Genomic DNA, 21279 nt, shown 5'->3' with positions numbered 1-21279 from the left:
ACTATACTTGGTCAATCAGATCTTGACAGTGACAGAAAAAGGCGGCACATTTGAAAAATGTAGACGCGAAGGGATATCGTCCCATAGAATTTTTGAATTTCGCGCCTTTTTTTAATGACAAGATTTGGTTGACCAGATATAACTAACCGCGACTATCCGAACTAGAATTGAGAGTATTGAGACCAAGAATAGTCCGGATAACTGAAGTGTGGGTTCTTTGGAACGAAAATAAACAAAAACAATAGCATTTACATACAAAACATTACAGTATGTATATTCAAAGTTGACGTACAAATAAAGTTAAAATACAAAACACCTAAATAAAGTTCGAATAAACTAGATCAGGATAATTTAATTTAATTAATTAATTAATTAGAATTAATCAAATAATTAAATTTAATTAAATCCCATAAATCCCATTGCATAGAAAGTTTCTTTCGACGTCAAGACATTTCTCTTAAAGACTAAAGAGTGCCTATTAAAAGTATTTAAAGAACATCAAGCAAACAAACGCTAATGCGTTAAGCTGATGGAGATGCAACATCGGGCCATGTTGCACTCAGGAGCAAACGGGTCACTTTGTATGGAAATATATAGAAAGAGCTTTCCTTCTTGAGTCTGTGCCGAAAGAGAAGAGTCGTGGAATGTATTGGGCCCCATACATTCCACGACTCTTCTCTTTCCGCACAGACTCTAAGTGTAATACAATAGTCACCAAACAGTCACCAAAACTGTAAGTCAGGACTCAGGACACTAAGGATGAGGATTTCTACTTGACTAATCAATAAGAAAAATATTTCACGCACACTATTCAAAGGTCAAAGGTCTGTTTGATTTCAAGCATAGACAGAGAGAATCATACTATCTTTGTCTTACACTAGTACTAGCACCCAAAAGAAATTGATGAGTATAGTATTTTTTGTTCCTATTTACTGACAAGATTTGGTTGACCCAGTATACTTTAGTTTCTGAATAATGGTTAAGTTTTTTTTATTTAGGAAAAAATATTATTATATTAGCCGGTCAAACGAATTTGTCAATAGAAAAAGGCGCGTAATTCTAATTTTATATGGGACGATAACCCTTTGTCAATTTTTTTAAAAATTTCCCCGTTTTCTACTGACGGAAATGGCTTGACACCTAACCAGCCTCTTATAGTCATAACGTCATAAGAGGCTGGTTAGTATAGTCACAGTACAAGAACAGTAGTGAATCTTCATAGAAATGTGCCGCTGCCGGCTTGAATGTGTGCGTGCGCGCCGGGCGCCGTGTACGCACGCGCTGTCACGCACACATTCGCATAAAATACGGGGGAATACGGTGGCGGCAGTGTGGGCCGTACCGCGACTGTGATCGCGCGCATTCGAATACGCTCGCATTTGCCTGCTCTTACCGGCCTTAATTTATACCTCATTTATGAATTGATAGAACATTTCATTACATTATATAAATAGAAACCTTGTGCTACTCATAATACGCAAATAATATTTAACTAAAAATAAAAGTGACAACCCTAAGTGCCAACGCAAGAGTAGGTAAATAACTTGCCGAGCGGCCTTAGATTCACTACTGTTCTTAGTATACTGTGGTATAGTTTACCAAAGGACTGTCTCATTTCAAACATAGAGAGAATCATACTATCTCTGTCTAGTACTAGCACCTAAAAGAAAAGAATGAGTATAGTTTTCCTGGTTCTTACTGACTGACAAATTGGTTATAACTTCGTTGTCAGCGCTCCTTGTCCAAACTATTCGATGACTTCAACGATTGTCTCCCTCCGAAAAGAAAAATAAACTCAAAACCCACCTGTTTAGTCTATGGTTTACGCGCCATCGCGTGCCCAATCAGCCGCGCGCGCGATTCGAATTCGGAACGTCTCGCAAAATGGCGCGTGTCAACTTGTCGCCAAACGGCCAGTTTACGGAAACATGGCTTTTCGCTCATTTCATCTTGAGTTTTGTTTTTGCCGTAAACATAAATATTGATTGTCACTTTTTTTTCATGTGTGTGTATAACCTACTTTAGGAAGTAAGTACCTTAACAGTATCTAAATATGCGGTTTAGGAAGCTGAAGGGATGCTAAGTAGTCTAGGAATTTTATTTTTGAGAAATCTCTAAAACAAACGCGAAATCTGTGACAAAAAGGCGTGAAATTCAAATAATGCAATAGTAGATTTTTTTATAGCAGACGTTTTATAGACGGATTCGCTTGGCCAGACTATTGTTCAAGTGTGACAAAATTAAAGTGATAACACACTATCGCACCGCAAAATTGTCCCCGTCTGGACAGACCTCTTAATACCTCCGTGAAACCGTAAATTCTGTACTGTTGTCCATTTTAGTACAGCCCTACTTACCTAAAATAACAATTAACGGCTTGTCTATGCTCCGAACTTCCGCGTGGGAGACGATGTTGGCACCGATCGGCAGATAACGGATACTTTGCACGCGAACTTATTAATGGGTCAAATTTTGTGGTCATATAAATAAATTTAATTATATTGTAGGATATGCTTACATAAATTGACTAAGCCCCACAGTGCCCCACAGTAAGGTCAAGATGGCTTGTGTTGTGAATGCTCAGGCAAAGATATCATTTACAAATACTTAAATATATAGAAAACACGCTAGACTGAGGAACAGATTGTGCTCTTTTTGGGATTTGACCCCAGAACCATCGGCTTCATAGACAGGGCCACTACCGATTGGACCAGACTGCATGGTCATCTTAATAATGGGTCAGATGCTTCCCGTGATATTAAATGATGTGACCGACAGACAGACACAGGGACAGAGTGACGGGGCGGCGCGAGCACTCGAGTCTGAGGAAGGACCCCCAAAGGGCCCGAAACATGTCGTCAATAGCGACTAAAAACCTAAGGAGTGAAACTTGTCGTCTAAACAGTTTAAAATATGACTCACTAAAGTTTAATTTCGATGAGTAGTTTAGTACGGAACAGCACTCTTAATTACAATACAAAAATATGATTTTATCTTCTTTGATTAACAAAGTTATCAAACAGATATCTTAACAAAACTCCATTGACTTTGTTTAAAGTTTTAAACCGACCCCCAACATTATTGACGGCGTGCCAGGGCGGCGGCGCCAAATCGCCAACAAATGGCGCGGTCCGTCACGGCCTGTCAAATGCACAGGCCTGTATTCCCAATGCTCTGAGTACAAGCAAAATTTTGACTCAAGCGAACAGAGCCCGTACCATGAGTCACTGACAGTGTCAAAACTGACACATACGCTATCGAGAACGTAATTTACTTTCTATACATCTCGCTCGTACTCGCATATTAGTGCGAACGAGATGTATAGAAAGTAAATTACGTTCTCGATAGCGTATGTGTCAGTTTTGACACTGTCAGTGACTCATGGTACGGGCTCTGTTCGCTTGAGTCAAAATTTTCGCATATTAGTGCGAACGAGATGTATAGAAAGTAAATTACGTTCTCGATGGAGTTTATGTCAGTGCCAAACTGATGGTAGCCGTACCGGTCCAAAATCGGACTACTGCATGAATCTAGTATTTTAACTGGATCAGGCATGAGGGGTGGGGGAAATGACCGAACGGGATTGTCTTATGTATCTTTCAGTAGGAGTAGCAGCGAAAGCGCTATTATTGTTGGTCCTTGTCACAGTCTCACATTCTTTTATTATTCCCTACCATAAATTAGTATGGATTATGGTGGGCAACAAATACATTCGACCAATCATAGTGTCGCATTGCCTATGTTTTGTCCCTCACGGACGCACGCGTATACTTACCACATCTATTAGGATCCTACCGTCTATGCCTTGGTTCACGTGAGTCCACCACTCGGCCGCCATTTGTAATAACACCAGTCTATTATCTATGCCTGTTCGAGTGCGCTTATCTGTGCATTCAAGTTGGCGCAAAGATTTTACTTGTCTTTTTATTTTTCTATTTCTTCGCGTATTTTATGAGAACCTGGTCTGAACGTTTCGGGCACAATTTTTTATTGAATAGTATTTTAGTGTCTATTTTATGTATGAATGTAATTTAAATGAGAAGTAAGCATTTAGAGCCGTTGAAACCAAGGCTCGGAACCGGTTTTTTCTTCATACAAAAAATACCGGTATTATTTCGTTCTTTTTCGTTCTTTGGTTTATTATTTCATTTTTAATGGGACAATCTAATAATACGAAGGTGTTACCTAAATACATGATTCATGCCTACGTAAAGAGCATAAAATAATTAAAATAACTGGGCTATTTTGGGTTTTACAAAAAAACCGGTTCCGAGCCCTGGTTAAAACTACATTTTACTTTGTGTCGTTTTTTTAAGACTACGTTTTTTTTCAATAATCTGTTATACTATGGCAAGCTAGCTTTGGTATTAGAAAAAGACGGGTAAACGACGAATTTAAAAACACGTTGTTTACAAAGGGCCTACCGGGAAACACGAAATCAAAACTCGGCTATCTCTTTATCGCTCGAATATGCAAGAGTGATAGAGAGGTTAGATAACAAAATTTTGACTCTCTCGTTTGCGGTAGACCCTTAGATTGTGACTTATTGTGGAAGTGGCGCCCCCTACGCAGAGTTTCGCGTAATATTCCCTATTAGTAGCAATAAGTCTGTACCTCATTATATCGAACAACATATTTGTAAGAAGTGGCACGTCGGGTGTTTAATCGGGGGATCAGCGCCGGCTTACGGTCTTTGTATGCACTTAAGGGGCACAGATTAGGGCGGAGTAGAGAAAACAAGGAACGATTTATCTAATTTTTAACCGACGAAAAAAACGGAGGAGGTTCTCAAGTCGACGCGTATATATTTTTTTTATGTATGACCACGCATAACTTTTTACAGAGTAGTTCGATTTTTCCTCGATCCTATCCTCACCTACGGCGCCCAAACATGGTCTCAAACTGAAACTGAAAAGTCCAGACTCAAGGTTTGCCAGAGAGCAATGGAACGCAGCATACTGCATGATGGGTGTTCGTAGAACCGACCGTATTAGAAATACCGAACTGCGTTCCAAAACTGGCATTGTGGATGTGGGCATGAAGGCCGCTAAGCTGAAATGGGACTGGGCGGGGCACATCTGCCGAATGCACCCAGAGCGCTGGGCCAAATTAGCCACGGACTGGATCCCACAGGATGGATCTCGGGGCAGAGGAAGACCCAAACGGAGATGGCGGGACAACCTTGATACATTCTGTGCGAAGTGGCGGGAGTGTGCATTGGACAAAGTCAAGTGGCGGGAAAGAGGGGAGGCCTTTGCCCAGCAGTGGGACACACTAATAGGCTCATAAAAAAAAAGTTCGATTTTTAGAAATTTAATTTTGTATGTTTTTTTATTCGACCTTTAGAGACTTTATAGGTACATCTCTAAGTAATTGTAATACTTTAGTTTTAATTGATATTTGCAGTTTGATGTATTTTGATTGACTTTTTTTGCTTGTACCTATGTAAATTCCATGTTGACATGTAAAAGTGCCCATGTGGCCTATTTGCTGAATAAATGTTGATGTTTGAATAATGTTTAGGTACTCTTGGCAATCTTCTGCAGTCATTTTAACATCACCGAGGATAAAACGATTTTAAACTGATTATAATATGTCATTCGTGTAGGTAATAAATTTAAAATACATAAGCGTTTGTGGTTGTTTTATTACATGAATAACTATAGAAAAAGACAATATTTTTACATTAATTACCTACCTACTAAAAATGGTGGTAAATGTAAAAAGTTTACTCACTAACTCGCATCGCAATAAACTTTATCTCGCAGTAGCCTCTGTTTGCAGTTACTCTGCGCCCAACTTGTAGCGCACTCTCTGCTTGATTTGCCAAACTTCTGGTCAAGTCGCAGGGATGCGACCGAGTCGATTTAGATATCGACATATCGATATATCCGTACACGGCGGGATGAAGTTGATAACCGGCGGGAAAAAATGGAAGAAATTTGAACTTTATGTGATTTATTTTAAGTTCAAATTTCTTCAATAAAATATCTCTTCATACCGCCATGTACGGATATGAACCCCTAATGTACATTTAATTGGATAGCGTGACGGACGTACGCGTTTGCGTTAAGTCTCATTTTGTATAGGATTTTGAACAGCGCGCCAAGCGGGAGGTTTTGAAACTAATTTTAATTCTAATTTAATGAAAATAATTTGATTTGTGTTTTAAAGTAGTCACATCACTATATTTAAATTATAAACTGAATTGATATCATACACCAAAGAAAATGTGACCAAATCCATCGGTGGCCGAGGCGGGAAATGAACCCGCGTCTTCAGCTTTACGCGGCTAAGTTCACATTTGGGTACATTTGGTGTAAGATCTATTTCAGTTTATAATAAAGCAACGTCAGTAATTCAGTGCTTGCAATCCTGAACCATGCGACTTCGACGTAGACACTTCTTAGTTCTTACAAGCAATTTTATTGTCGACTCGATAAAATAAAAAAACAACGGGTTGCACTCCGGCAGTGCCGGCAGAAGTGAAAACTCAATGACATTTGACGTTTAACATCTTTCTCCATCACAAAAAGTGGTTTTCACTTCAAAAATTACATTAGGTAACTATTATATTAGTTGCATTAAGTTATTGCCTTTTTCTTAACAAGCACTGAGGGGCTACCGCGAAAACCGAAATTCGCAAATTGCGGGGATCTTTCTCTTTTACTCCAATGAAGGCTTAATTAGAGTGACAGAGAAAAATGCCCGCAATTAACGAACTTCGACTTTCGCGGTTATAGCCCTGAATTTCAGTACAAAGTTAAAAAATACTTTAAGTCCATTGTTCGGTACGCAGGAATGTTAATGATATTTTTATAGTGAAATTCAATAAACGTGAAATGGCTATAAATCACAAACAGGTCGGTAAACGTCAACGTTGATTTAGTATCGATTCTTTTGGAAATATAATGTTTGCTTGTATAATACCAACCCAGGCTTTATAAAATGTAAAACTTTGGTACTTATAACTTGCTACCCAACTACAATAAAATCTTATAGGCAACTTATTTCTATAGTTGTTTTTTTTTGTTAAAAATATAAATTCTATAATAGTTAAATAAATGAAATAATAAAGTAATGATAACAAAAAAGGTCACGTTCATACTGTTCATAGTAAATTACTCGCTTACGCTTTAACCTGGTGAAATATTGCGAATTTGCTATTATCTTTTTTTTTAAATATGCTTTGCCTTTAAAAGCAAGAACATGCATCAAGTCTTAAGACTCGCACGAACCTAGCCGCCGCCATACAATCGTAGTACGGAAATTTTAACACGACATTCTAAAATAACATGAAATTTGACATGAAAATTAAAGTAACATATATCTATGTCTGCTACTAGTTTTCGTAAACTTGTTTTACAATGAGAACGTAACTTCAATTGTATGAAAGCGGCTTTTTGCGGTAAGCTCGTGTAACTCTTAATACGTAGTTAACCCAAATATCAATAACCTAAAAATACTTTTTTATCGATATCAAATCCCCCGTTCAATCGACCTCATCGAATATCGATATATCGCTTCGACCCCCTCCCTACCGCCACCCGCGTAAGCCATAAGTGGCTTAGTTACAGTACTTACCGTCAAACACCGATCAATGCGGCAAGAACAAAAGAAGGCTTACGCTCCCGAAAAGGAATTAGCGAAATACTGGCCACTTGTTTTTTTTGTTTTTTTTTTACTCGTTAGCTAAAGTGCTGACCAAGGTTTTCCGTTTTCGCCCGCACCTTTGACTTCGAATTTCGAATTGAAGTTGGTTCTATTTTTGAAGCGCGATAGGGGTGGGCGGTTGAGTGGATAGAAATGTTTTGCAGTTGGGAATGTTCACGTACAATTACACAATTTTATTAAGGCTTGTACAGACGTTGCAACAAATTGCATGCGATTTTATAGATATAGTTTGTCAAAGGACTGCCTCATTTCAAACATAGACAGAGAGAATCATACTATCTTTCTCTTACACTAGTATTGGCACCCAAAAGAAAAGGATAAGTATTGTTTTCCTGGTTCTTACTGACTGACAAATTGGTTTGACCAACTAAAGCAGCAACGAATTAGTTAAATTGAGAAAACATTTAAAGATTAAAATAATGGTAATGATACTAATGAAGGCAGTTTAATTTAATTTCTTTGACCCATATAATATTATGATTTCTGACCAAGCACCGTTACACCCATTTTATTATTGCACGTGTTAACCGCAAAAGTATCAATAGTAAACTTTATTATCGCCATCAAAACGAATTCATAATTCGGCGTGTAATATATTTGAACACCCCTGCAAAAAAACTATAAAATATACGTTATCTTTTGAAAGTTATTAACATTACGTCACCCTATTAGGCCCGTAAGTGGGATTTTCTTCCCGCTACGCGAGAAGAAAATCTCACTTCCTGGCGGTATTTTATAAAGCCCCAGATCGCATATTTATTCACAAACAGCTGCGGTCTGGAGCATTTACGACTTCACCTCCCTAGGTAATATCTAATGTACTATTACTGTCAAAGGACTGTCTCATTGCAACCATAGACAGAGAATCATACTATCTTTGTCTTACACTATTATTGGCACCCAAAAGAAAAGGATGAGTATAGTTTTTTTCGTTCTTTTACTGACAAATTGGTTTGACCAACTATAGCCTATGTTCGTCCCTGAGCCTTGGCTGAGCCTCAAACTATCTCCCACCGAATTTCATCTATGGTTCAGCGGTTTAAGCGTAAAGCATGCGTAAAGAGATAACTGACTGACAGACAGACACGACACTTTCGCATTTATAACAAAAGTAGGGATAATAATTGGAAATTAAACGAACTTACCTGTAAGTGAAGTTCATTTCAATTATATTAGCTGCACAAACTTCGAAATGATATATAACTATGTAGTACGCGCTTATCATTTTAGCCTATTCCATGAATGTTACAGAGAGGCAAAGCCAAAATTAAAAATATGTATCTGATTTATGAACGTAACTCCTACGTTGAACGGTTCCCGCGCTGTCAACTGTCAATGTCATTTAGTTTAGAGTAACAAGCCAAGACATAACACTTTCACTGCCAGTAGCCCGCTAGGGTTCTCTATTCTTAGGTACTTATCGCTACAAAGCGGAAAAAACATATAGTATCCGCTATGCTTGTAGCTCACGCTGGCAGTGAATATGCCAATAGATGGAACAACTTGGCCCCCAATTCAGCAAAGCCAATATTACCATAACTTTGACAGGGATTATAGGTACACGAATCCCTGGTTGTCTCAGGACAACGTGGGTACTGGGTGGGATGGGTTATCATTTCGAAGTTTGTGCAGCTAATATAATTGAAATGAACTTCACTTACAGGTAAGTTCGTTTAATTTCCAATTATTATTACGCTGCACAAACTTCTTCAATGATATATAACTATGTAGATGTTTAGAGATAAGTATTCAAAGTTTGTTTTGGCTTTGTATTATAACAATGAAATCGTTGATTAACAATGATTTATTATTTCATTTTAAATTGGGTACCTTTTTAGTTATCTGTAACTATTTCCAAAATATAGGTAGGTATGTATATTTAGTTTACAACATTATTTAGAGATCTAGTGATATCATTTCATCAAACTGTCTATCGTATAGTATATAGATAGTTGAAACAAAAATAATTTGATCCTTATTTAGTAATAGGTAAGTATTTTCATTTATACCACCAAATACCACATAAAAACTTAATTATTATAGGAATATCAAAGAAATCAAAGGATAGCATGAGATGCAATTATTGGCGAATACAACAACTAAGTATAAGCAACTCTTGGCAGTGTGTTGCTGGTTACACCTTTAAGTAACACTTATTTTCTCATTTATCATAGTAAGGATTTACCAAAATTATTGGATGGAACCATGATTATGAAATTGAGAAATATCATTAAGTACAAGAATCACTCCACCTTGATGTTTTTCTTCCACTAATATTAACTCCTAAACGATTTACGGTTGACACCAACACATAACAGGTTAAATAGGTGGTGAAAATAAAAATAAATCTTTTAAGAATTGACTTAATCCCTCTACAAATCGTTTGGGAAGTGATTTTTTCATGATTTTGAGGGCAATAAATAATCACTAACAAGTTAATAACTACCATCACGAATATTATTGTTCATTATTTATATATAGGTAATCAATGTTTTACACCTCATTCAATTTAAAATTAGTGTTTTCCCTGAAAAAAATAATGCTATGGATAGCATGGGTTGCTGAAATTTATCAATCAGAATAACAGTAAAGTTTGATGTTTTATCAAGGACAGGGTGTTGCACGTTGTGTACAATCACAACAGCTAATAAAAGTGATAAAGTAATTTCTTACTTTTTCTTAATACTGTAATGAATAATTTTCATTAGTTGGTGACATTGTTAATCAATAATTTAAGACCGATTAAGGGTACTAGGTCACACTTTAAGGTTGAGTTTTGTGTAATCGAAAAAACGTTCTTCATAAAGTGTTCAATTCTATCATTTGAGGAGAGCCTATTCTCCAATAAAAGCACAAGAGCAGATTTACAATTATTTACACATCTATACCTAGCTCCCTCATTACATAAGTAATGCTATTAAAACGGCAAGCACTTCTGAAACAGATGCCATAAAATAATTAATGTAATTATTTTTACATAACATACACCAGTATTTCAAGTGTGTGTGTGTGTGTGTGCTTGACGGTGTAGGGCGCAAGGGATTACACTGTACTGTACTCCTTTCTCCTCTTCCTCTTCTCCTTCAGTGATGGCTGATGGCACTTCCTGGATAACACTAGGGTAACCAGGATAAAACGCTGTTGAAACTTGAAACCAGTTAATAAAATATGCTTTTATATATGAGAGCTGGGGCGCAAATCTATACAATTATATGTAAGTACATAGGTATGCATATAAATATTTCGTAAACTGAGTAGTTACAATGACCGTGCCTTGATGCCTTCTACTTTTCCTAAATTTTAATACCTTAGATTTCGTTTCAGTTGGAAGGAAAACATAGATAAAATATTTTTTGCAAAAGCATCTAAGTACTTATGTAGAAAAAACATCTGGGTTACTTCACCAGGATATTTGTATAATATCCAATAACTCGGTAGGTATATGGATTTCCAAAATGTTGTAAGAAATTTCAAATTTAATTTTCGTTAAATCTGAAATCTTACATTATTTTCTCTCAATCAGCTTATGACACTTGAAGCACATATAGCATTTAAGTAGAATATTGTAATGTCTCTTTTCACACCACTGCTAATGTTCCTAGACATAAAAATACTGTATTTCATTTCACCGGTTTATAAATAATTGCGATAGCTGTGTTGTCTTCTCTCAGATGTATCTCAGTGTGGTAAACCGGAAAAGAGGGTCTTTAAACATAAACAAGACCACCATAACCTGAACAAAATTAATGTACCTAATGCATTCTATTAGGCTCATTTAATAATTTCCACACGGGTGTAAGTGTTACTGTAAGTAATTAAATATCTGCAAAAAATATATATTTATAAACCTTTATTTTAATTAGCCATCAATATACGAAATTCAGTATAGGTACTTTTATCTATTCAGCTCTTTAAATACACACATAACCATATTCATTGGCCAAACTTGTAGCTATAGGTACAACAACCCATTTATATGAGCAAAGTTCATTAAAACTAATAACAATGCGACCAATATATAAAGGACTTTATCTGTTGTTTAAGTTTGTATTTGTCCTTATCGGCTAAAGAAATAATTCTAGTATTACCCAGCTTTCTGAGGTAAGTACTAAGGAGCTAGTTTCATTTGATTATAACTGCATATAGGTAATGGTATCAAGACTAATTAAGTGTATTTTGTATATGTATGCACCTACATAGTATAAAAAACATTTATAATAATGAGCTTCAACAATAGATATATAATCTAAACAATTGCTCATTATGTGACCTCTAGATCTTAGACACTTCATGAAAGGTCTGACACATATCGACACCTAGTCTAATAGTCTAATAATTGGACTTATGTTGTCATTACTTCATTAGTTTCACAACAGTTCCAATTCCCTGTTGACAACCTGTCAGATCCCACGGCTCAGATTTGAGCCAGAACGCTTATGGGTGACGTCACACCTGGGAGTTGACGGGTTAAACTGCTTAGTTGCAATAAATTGACTTCTTAAATATATAGGTATCTGTATTTATTTCTCTTAGGATTTGGTAGAGAAAATATTAAAGTCAATATTAAACTGTATAAAGTGTACATTATTTTATAAGAACATCATAGGCATATACACACAGTATATATCACAGTCACATAGTTTTCTAGTATTTGACTATCAATTTCACAGAATTGATCATATTTCGGAATTGTAACCTTCGGTATTGGCACTGACAAAAATTTAATTTTGTATGACAAAATCCTTGTAAATATTGAATATGATGTCACTGCAATTAAAGAAGTGTATTTAAATAAACCACAGCTTTTGAGAATTTGTTCTAAATGAACACAGGCTGTTGTAATGTCACTTGAGTGCGACCACATTGTGACTGCAGAGAGGAAAGTGTTGCTCCGCTTCTTTATCGCTGCTTTTGACCAGGGTTTTTGTATGTTGTAATGTTAAATGAATACTTTATTATATGAAACAAATACAAGTAACAGCAAAACATACATTGGAAAATATGATTGATAATTGAGCCCTTGAAGTTGAAGTACCGGGCCGTAAGCCATTCGTTTTTCTGCTAGATTTTCTTATAATATCACTTGTCGACAGCATGTTTAAAAATAAAATAAAAAATCTCTAATGCCATTTATTGTGCTTTAGTATTTAAAGGACCACTGCCTTAGCGAAGATTCTCAGTGATGATAATCACACAAAAGACGGTCAGTCACTTAAAAGCGACACCAGCTTGTCATAGCCGGTTTCAGCACAAAATTGATTGAGAGCTAAATCATCACAGTTAGCAAACAAATACTTAGCCTTGTTCCTTACTGACAAGCATCTCACCAATAGAGCACCAATAAAATTTTTACAGCGCAGATTATTTTGCATAATCTTGTTTGGGTCATACTGGTTTTGTAATGTTCTTAATTGTACATCTGAAAACAAACAACGAGGTTGTCCTATTAGGATTTTTCCATATCCAAATTTCTGGTGCCTCCGTCCCATGATGTCAAGATTTACTCGCTTAATTCCTTGCTTGCTGAAATAAGAATAAATGTTTTAATTCACCTACTTGAAGTCATAGTACATACCAAGAGACGGCCTAACTTTGCATACCACATTGATTAACTCATGGGGTTAAGAGCCGTGTCTAGTCTACAAAACCCAGTTCTAGCAAGACTTGTGGCCTTCCACTGCCATTGGCAGGTAGGATATGAGCCATATCTCAGTGCTGTTAGTAAGGAATAAGTGACAACACCACAATGCCCCAAAGATACTGGCATTGAATGCACCTAGTATTAGTATGTGAAAGATTGCCAAGTCCAAATATCATCAGAGATACCTAGGTTAGTACTCCAAAAAGCTTAGTATAGCTATTTTGCAAACAGATGCACCTAGAATAGTGCTCCAGAATGCAGTGCACAGCTCAGTCACCATGTGCAGTTAGCAGACAGACACACCTATAATAGTGGCCCAGAATGCACAGTGCACAGCACAACCACCGTGTGCAGGTAGCAGACAGATGCACCTAGAATAGTGCTCCAGAATGCACAGTGCTCAGCACAACCACCGTGTGCGGTTAGCAGACAGATGCACCTAGAATAGTGCTCCAGAATGCACAGTGCACAGCACAACCACCGTGTGCAGTTAGCAGACAGATGCACCTAGAATAGTGCTCCAGAATGCAGTGCACAGCTCAGTCACCATGTGCAGTTAGCGGACAGATATACACCTAGCTAGAATAGTGTTCCAAAAAATCCAGAATGCACAGGTTAGCACAAACGTCGAAAATCATGAACAAATATTTCTTACCTTGCGTTTATTTTCTTTCGGAATTTTAGATATGTACATTCGGTCGCTGGCGAGCGAGGAGGGCACAGATTGCTTTTTATACGCCACGCGAAAATCGCTTTTTTCTCTACGCCGCTGGCGGAGATGGAGATGATGATGCTGCTAGATTCTTATTTTGATATGCAACATGTCCGGGTGGATAGTCATGCTATCCACGAAACGACGCCGCCTTTGACCTTGGTCGCGAAAGTAGCATTTTCTTCTTCAATCTTCTTGTATTTTCTTCCAATTTTGTAATTGGTCGGACTGTCGTACACTAATATTTTATTTTTTCACATATTTATTATATATTTACTATTATTTCCTATTAAAAAAGTTATATTTTATTAAGCCCTAATGGTCTAGGCTAACATGAATAAACACAATGACATTGACAGTTGACAGCGCGGGAACCGTTCAACGTAGGAGTTACGTTCATAAATCAGATACATATTTTTAATTTTGGCTTTGCCTCTCTGTAACATTCATGGAATAGGCTAAAATGATAAGCGCGTACTACATAGTTATATATCATTGAAGAAGTTTGTGCAGCGTAATAATAATGACCTAAGCACCTGCCACCAAAGTCCTCCGTGAAAACGTTTTATGACAGTTTGAGTCATAAATCGGCGCGAATTTGCTCTCAAGTGACTAAACGTAGTATTTAACGACATTTTAACGTTTGATTTTTTCGCCGGTCTGGCGCGCGACTTAAAGTTTATGATCTTTGAAGGATGGACTGTAAAATATCTCCTGGTATTATTACTAAAATTGTGCTATAAAGTTTCATTCTATGGAACTTGCTAACCATGTAAACTAACCGCCATATTGAAACTGTCAAAAAATATGAATTTATGCTGTTTATGCTACCTTCTATGGAATTTATTAGTGACTTTTGTTTTCATAGTTGGCAAGTTCCATAGAATGACACTTTAGATACCTACATAAAAGACCGCAGTCCAATATAAAATAATATTACCAGTGGCTCTGTGAATTTTAAACCCAGTGTATAGACCTCGTAAACCGCCGATGGCTCCCCTATTAAAAAAAACTGAATGGACTAAAAAAATCATATAAAATTCACAAAACTTCACGAGAATCGGTTGAAAAATGCAACTCTACGACTCTTCTCTTTCCGCACAGACTCTTAGCATTAAAATAAGTACAATACTTTCACTTGAATATTTTAAAATTTGATAATAATAAGGTAAAGTTTAAGTTTTACCATAGACAGGTTAATAGAAAAGACTGTCGTCAATAATTCATCGTGCCTTATCATTGTTGTAGATGGCGCTTATTGTATTGTAATGTTAGTTGTGTACATCTGATCTGTCAATTTGCTTGGAGAGCACTAGATGGCACTGTATATTTTTTTGGAAAACGACTAAGCATCTACGATTTTGTTGTTTTTGGTGAAACATTGTGTTTAAGTTGGTTGGTTACGGAAACTATTTTCCATTTTAACTTTAAAAAAGTTGTTTCATTATGATTTTTTTAAATTAATAATTGTAATGTATTTTTTTGCAAACTTTTAATTTTTGTTTTATCCATTTTGTTACGTTTGATTGCACATTAGTTATTCATTTCACTAGATTGTATAATTTTGAAATAATAACCCGTACTCTGTAGTGTGCGCTATGCCTCACCCACACACAAGCATAGCCTTAACATATATAAGTGCATGTACGTGTTATTTAAGTCATTATACGTCTTTACTCGAACCTACTTGTTTCACTCAACGTCCCACATCACATGGCGACCCTGCCAGTGCGGCCTTGTGCTGCACTGGCGGCGCGCCGCGCCAGCCAGTGAAGGTCAAGAAGAAAATTCAAGATAACAAATTATTATTAATTAAAAAGACATTTGTGAGGAAGTGACTATTTGAAAACTCATAGTGAATTGGTTTGATGTAGTTATACAAAAAGTAGAAATCACGGACTCATTACCTGCGTAATAATAAAAAATAAAAATAATTAATAATTACTACGAAAAGCAAAACTATGTAGTGAAATATATTAACAACTGATGACAGTGATGACTGAAAGCATAATAATATTATTGGTGGAACTATCGAACGTGCAGAAAAAATATAAATGGACGCATTTAAAACCAGTTTTTAAAAAGTGGTAATCGTAAGGATGGCTTGCAGCAGGGAGTTGTTGGTGTCCTTGGTCGAGGATGGCGTCTACGTGGAGTTATACGTCTTTACTCGAACCTACTTGTTTCACTCAACGTCCCACATCACAACTCTAATTATAATTTTGGAAGATCTGTGGCCTCGGACATACTCTGAAGGTCCTTTGACTAAATATCACTAATTGTACTTTTTTGCATTTGTCAAAGGATTATCGCATTTGCCATTCTTTTTAGATTCTTACTATCGTTAAAAATCACTTCTTTTTGGAACTTTAAATCCTCGGCCATACTCTTAAGTACTCTACCACTAGATGTCGCTAATAGTCCTTTTAAATTCCAGATTCCGCGCCTGCCTGAAGCTAGCGAACACCTCGATGTCCAACATGGTGGGCAAGCTGTTCTTCAACGTGGTGCAGACGAGGTGCTTCGTTCTGAAGCCGGTCAAGTCCTGCACGCAGCGCTCCTGGTGGGGGCGCTGCCTGCGGCGCTCGTACACCAAGCGGGCGTATTTGAGAGACAACATGCCGTATTAATACTAACGCCATCTATCTTCAAAATGAAAACTAAGTTTTTGTTGTACCAACGCCATCTAGCGTTATAGAAAATTACAATGGGACTTACGTTTGCATTGTGACAAAGTTTATAGAGTGCAGGTTTTCTTATACTACATCGGTAGCAAAACAAGCATAAGGCGCTCCAGGTAAGAGTAACCTCTTACCGTAGCCTATGGGAGCTAGCAATTTTAAGAGTGTTAACCCTTTAAAATACTGTACACTGCATTTTTGAAAAACATCTGCAGTCCATTCTATAGGCAGAGTTATCGCAGAGAGAATTCGTCTGAATCCGCACAACATGCCGTATTAAGTAACTTTTCCCTAGAAGCCCCAACGAGCCATTGCTCGTTCATCGCTTCGTTCGACCATTCTCGAGCTAATTATTTAAAAGTATTTTAAGATTATTGGAAAAGTCGGTAGATGTCGCTGCGCTCTAAGACATTTAGCGACATATACCGACTTTTCCAATCTTTGGAATCACATTTTTGCTTATTTGAGCATGTGAAACAAAAAATCTGTTGAGATTTTTGTGTAATTCTAAGGTATAGTCACGCTCCGCGATTAGTGACTGTACTGTGGACTTTATTGTTTAATGAGGGCGTAGGGTGGTATTCCACCTGGCCCATTTCTTGGTCCAATGTGCATTGCCTCTCATTCTCTCAGCAAGCAAAATGTGAGACGCAAATACACATTGGACAAAGAAATTGGATAGGTGGAATACCACCCGTAGCGTTAGCCATACTAAGGTCCCTTTTTACTAAGGACGAAACCTCTTTTATACTGTCTCTTTCACTCGAGACGAAGCTCTCTTACGGAGCTGGTATTAGTTCCCATTTTATTGTACTTTTGTTTGTAAATAAAGTAGGCTTTAATACGGACAAATGTGATTTATTTTAATATTGTTTTTAATATTATTCGCGGTGGAGAATCTATTAAATCTCGTAGTTTTAGATGTAATATAATAATTATAATATAATACTTATAATAGTGTATCTGAGATGAGAGGATGTATTGGGCATTTTCACGAAATACTGAATCTGACAATATTTTGGTTCGATCAGATATAAAAAAAATATGTCAATCTCCATACATGTATGGCAAACTAACAGTACCGTCTTTACCATAAGGGCACACGGGGCCCGTGCCCAGGGCCCCCATCCTCAGGGGGCCCCCAAGGACAGACAGTAACAGTATATTCGATTACCCATAATAAATAGAAAATCATAGTAGAAAAATGTTAATTTAATTAGCTTTCTTTATTTTCCAAAACGGCCCCAAATTCTTATGTGCCCAGGGCACAGATTAATAAATAGTTACTACGTAACAGATGCATCATTCCCATACAAAAGCGAAAATACCTAAGCTATAATAACCTACAAAATCTTAATAATAATACCTGCTGCTCATGACGAGAAGAAATGTACCATATGTACGCGCACAAAGAGTCGAGACTGTGTTGCCCGCCGTGCGAGTCACGTGCTAACGCGTCATCGTAAGAATGCGCTAGGGTTGTAGGTACCTATTGTACCTAATACGATGATTATTGTAATAAAACGAATGTTGCGAATCAACCATATTTTTTATTAGTCAGTCAAATATGTTTTAGTTTTATATAATGATTTATAATATTTTTCCCTTCTCGGAATTATCTGTTAGTATTAAATTTTATTATGTTGAAAATATCCTAAATCGCGTAAATAATTTTAATAAATACTCATACGGAAAACAGGAGCAAAGCGACGGAAAATCAACGGTTTTTCAAAGTTGTAATACGGTGCTACCAGGCCGATTCATTATGACGTTGTCAAAATTATTTAAAAATTACGTGGTTTGGTGGTGGTGGCTTACAATAATTACGTGTTTTCGGCATTTCGAAGCGTAAGCGCGGGAAACGTGCGGCGCAGTGCGGTGCGAGCGCTCAGGCGGGCGTTCACCGGCCCTCTGTCGGTTGTATCGTCGACGATACGCCGAGCGGTAGGCATATAGCGCGTGGCCGTGAGCGAGTGACGGAGGCCTGCCCCAGCATAGTTTAAGACGGCCCTGCAAACTAAAGTATGGTATCCCTAGGAAACGAACAGAAAGCAGCAATGTACATCGAACAACGATGAAATGTAAACAAAACAGTTCCACAGATAAGATATAAATCATATATAAATGCCACGCGATTTTCGAACAATTCAAACGTAGTGTTGCCAACTCGCGATTTTTCAAATTAGCCGCCTTTTTCTACTGACAAGATTTGCTTGACCAAGTATATAATGAAAAAAAATTACAGCAAAATGGAAATCGGTCCATCTACATATTAAGTTTGTAGTAAACTCTCTGAGAAAGTGAAAAAAAAATATTGTAACTGTAATCGCGAAAATGCCTAGTTGTATATTAATACGTTTAGATAATTCTGTAATAATTAAAATTTAACTCCTTTGAAAAATGGAAATAAAATCTCGATGTAAAACTACCTGCAGTATTAAAATTGAATTTTCAATGAGTGTTTTTTCTTTCAAATCTGAATGTCAAATATAAATAGATACTCTAGTAGTTGTAAGGTATTACGTAGGTCTATGTAAATAATAAGATTCTATAATTCTTAAGTGTTTAAGTGATTAGTGTTTAACACATTCAGTGCCGAAAACCCGACTATCGGGTATGTATTTTATGATTTCGTTCGCAGGCCGGACGACCCGATAGTCGGGATCGTGGTACTACAGCTTTATATGACGAAATGTTTGTGGCCTGGCGCGGATGTCTTGTTTGGCTGGGTGGCAAATGGCAATGAATGTGTTATATAATTTAGTGTAAAAGGAAATCAAACTTATGTATTAAGTTTGGTAACCTTAAGAGCTTTTTCACATTGTCCGATCCCATATATCGCCATTTTATTACCTTTGGAGAAAAACACTGGCTAGAAAATGTCCTAAGTCCTTTTAATTTTGCATTAATCCTTTCTTTTGAACAAAATTAAATAAAACCTAATTAAATGTCAAAAAAATTATAAAAAGGCACTTTTCATATTTTGCTTCTTTCGTATCCGACTTCCGATATCGGATCGGACAATATGAAAACACTCTAGGATAAAGCAGAGACAAATAAAAAATAAAAACTGTCATTTTACATTCAAAGTCGCGTTATTGTTGTAATTGGAGCCACTTACACTTAGAACCAGTATTTTGCGCCATGAGTTGCTGTCGTTTTGACAACAAACTATAGAAGCGGAGCGTGAATCTCGCGACTTAAACGCGTAAGTGCCGTGAATTGTACGGCGCTTACGACGTTTTGGTCGCGTGGTATAAGTTTTGATTGTGACAATTTCATTGTATACCTAAATAGTATGGCTTCTGTATAGTAATAATAACTCAATGTAAGATTGGCAGTGTTTATTTTTGCTTATCATTGGTGGAAGTTAGTATGTAATGAGCAAGTTCCTCTATTCGACAATATATTCGTACGTAATTGTGTAGATCGTGGATTTCTTAGTAAATGTACTTATTAAATAAAATATAATATAATGGATTAAGGATGACTCAGGTTAGACTGGGCCGTGTCCGGGCCGGAGCTTGGTTTTCTATGGCAAGCATCACGTGATCACCTGTCATCTGTCATAGAAAAGTAAGCGCCGGAAGCCCCGGCCCGCACACGGCCCGGTCTAACGCGAGTCATCCTTAGTGGGTTTTGAAATAAGAAATGATTCTTACTGATTGACAGATTAAATAATTGTAATAGGTGATGTTTTGAAATAGTTTCGGCCGAAACTACTTAGAGCAAAACCGAAGCTTCGGTTTCGGCGAAAAATCTATAAAATAAGGTTTATTAAATAAATTAACTCGCTTAAGTACCAGAAGCGTAATATGTGACGTTCCACGGGAAAAGGTACCTTATGGCACTTGGCGCTTCCGTCACATAGCACCGCAATTGTATTGGAGCAGCGTTAATAATAGCGTAGGCGCCAACCGCCATAAGGTACCTTTACCCGTGGGACGTCACATAGTCCTTTCGAATACAGCTGTATGGTACAGTCACCTGCAATAATATGTCACTCTTCGAAGGCCGCAAAAATATGTGACACGCTCGGCTCTACGAATAAAATCGTGTCAGATATTTTTGCGGCCTTCGTTGTGTTACATATTATTGCAGGTGACTGTACATTTAAGAGGAAAGGGGAAGGCCGCTTCTCAATACAAACGTAGTCCCCATTTTCCTCTCTGGATATTAACATTATGGAAAATATTTACACTTAATTTGATGTATATTTACCGTAGCTATGCCCCTACGTTTGACTTTTTTCGATTCTTTGATTATTGTGAAAATTAGGAGCGAAAAACAGTTTTCATACACATGTTTTTAATGCTTCTAAATCAAAAATTCAAAATAAATCAATCGTAGGGGCATAGTTGTGTTTGATATGCAACACATTGTGTAAACATATTTTGAATAGTGTTAATATCAAGTGAGAAAAATGAGCACTACCTATGTTTGATTGATTTGAAAGAAGGAAGAAAGAAAACATTTATTTACATTATTTTTTAAAAGTGGAAAAATTACTGTCTTGGATGAGACTTGAACTCAAGGCTGGATTTTTTTTTCACAATTTAAAATTTATTCTA

The 21279-nt window shown here is 36.9% G+C and overlaps 1 protein-coding gene across 3 annotated transcripts in view; it reads left to right on the top strand.

Annotated features, from left to right (window-relative positions):
* LOC134659515 (uncharacterized) overlaps positions 1-16748 on the top strand; it is a 112111-nt gene extending 95363 nt beyond the window's left edge. For 2 of the 3 annotated variants that reach the window (XM_063515175.1, XM_063515176.1), the window contains exon 5: positions 16465-16746. In XM_063515175.1, the coding sequence (XP_063371245.1) occupies positions 16465-16657 (193 nt within the window). In that variant the 3' untranslated portion in view covers positions 16658-16746. Of the gene's footprint in view, positions 1-16464 lie in introns of all 3 variants that reach the window. The other variant, XM_063515174.1, reaches the window with a different exon arrangement.
* Positions 16749-21279: the final 4531 nt, after the last annotated feature.

The sequence above is a fragment of the Cydia amplana genome, chromosome 25 (genome assembly GCF_948474715.1).
Source record: "Cydia amplana chromosome 25, ilCydAmpl1.1, whole genome shotgun sequence".
NCBI classification, from domain to species: Eukaryota; Metazoa; Arthropoda; class Insecta; order Lepidoptera; family Tortricidae; genus Cydia; species Cydia amplana.
This window is presented reverse-complemented; position numbering and strand designations above follow the sequence as displayed.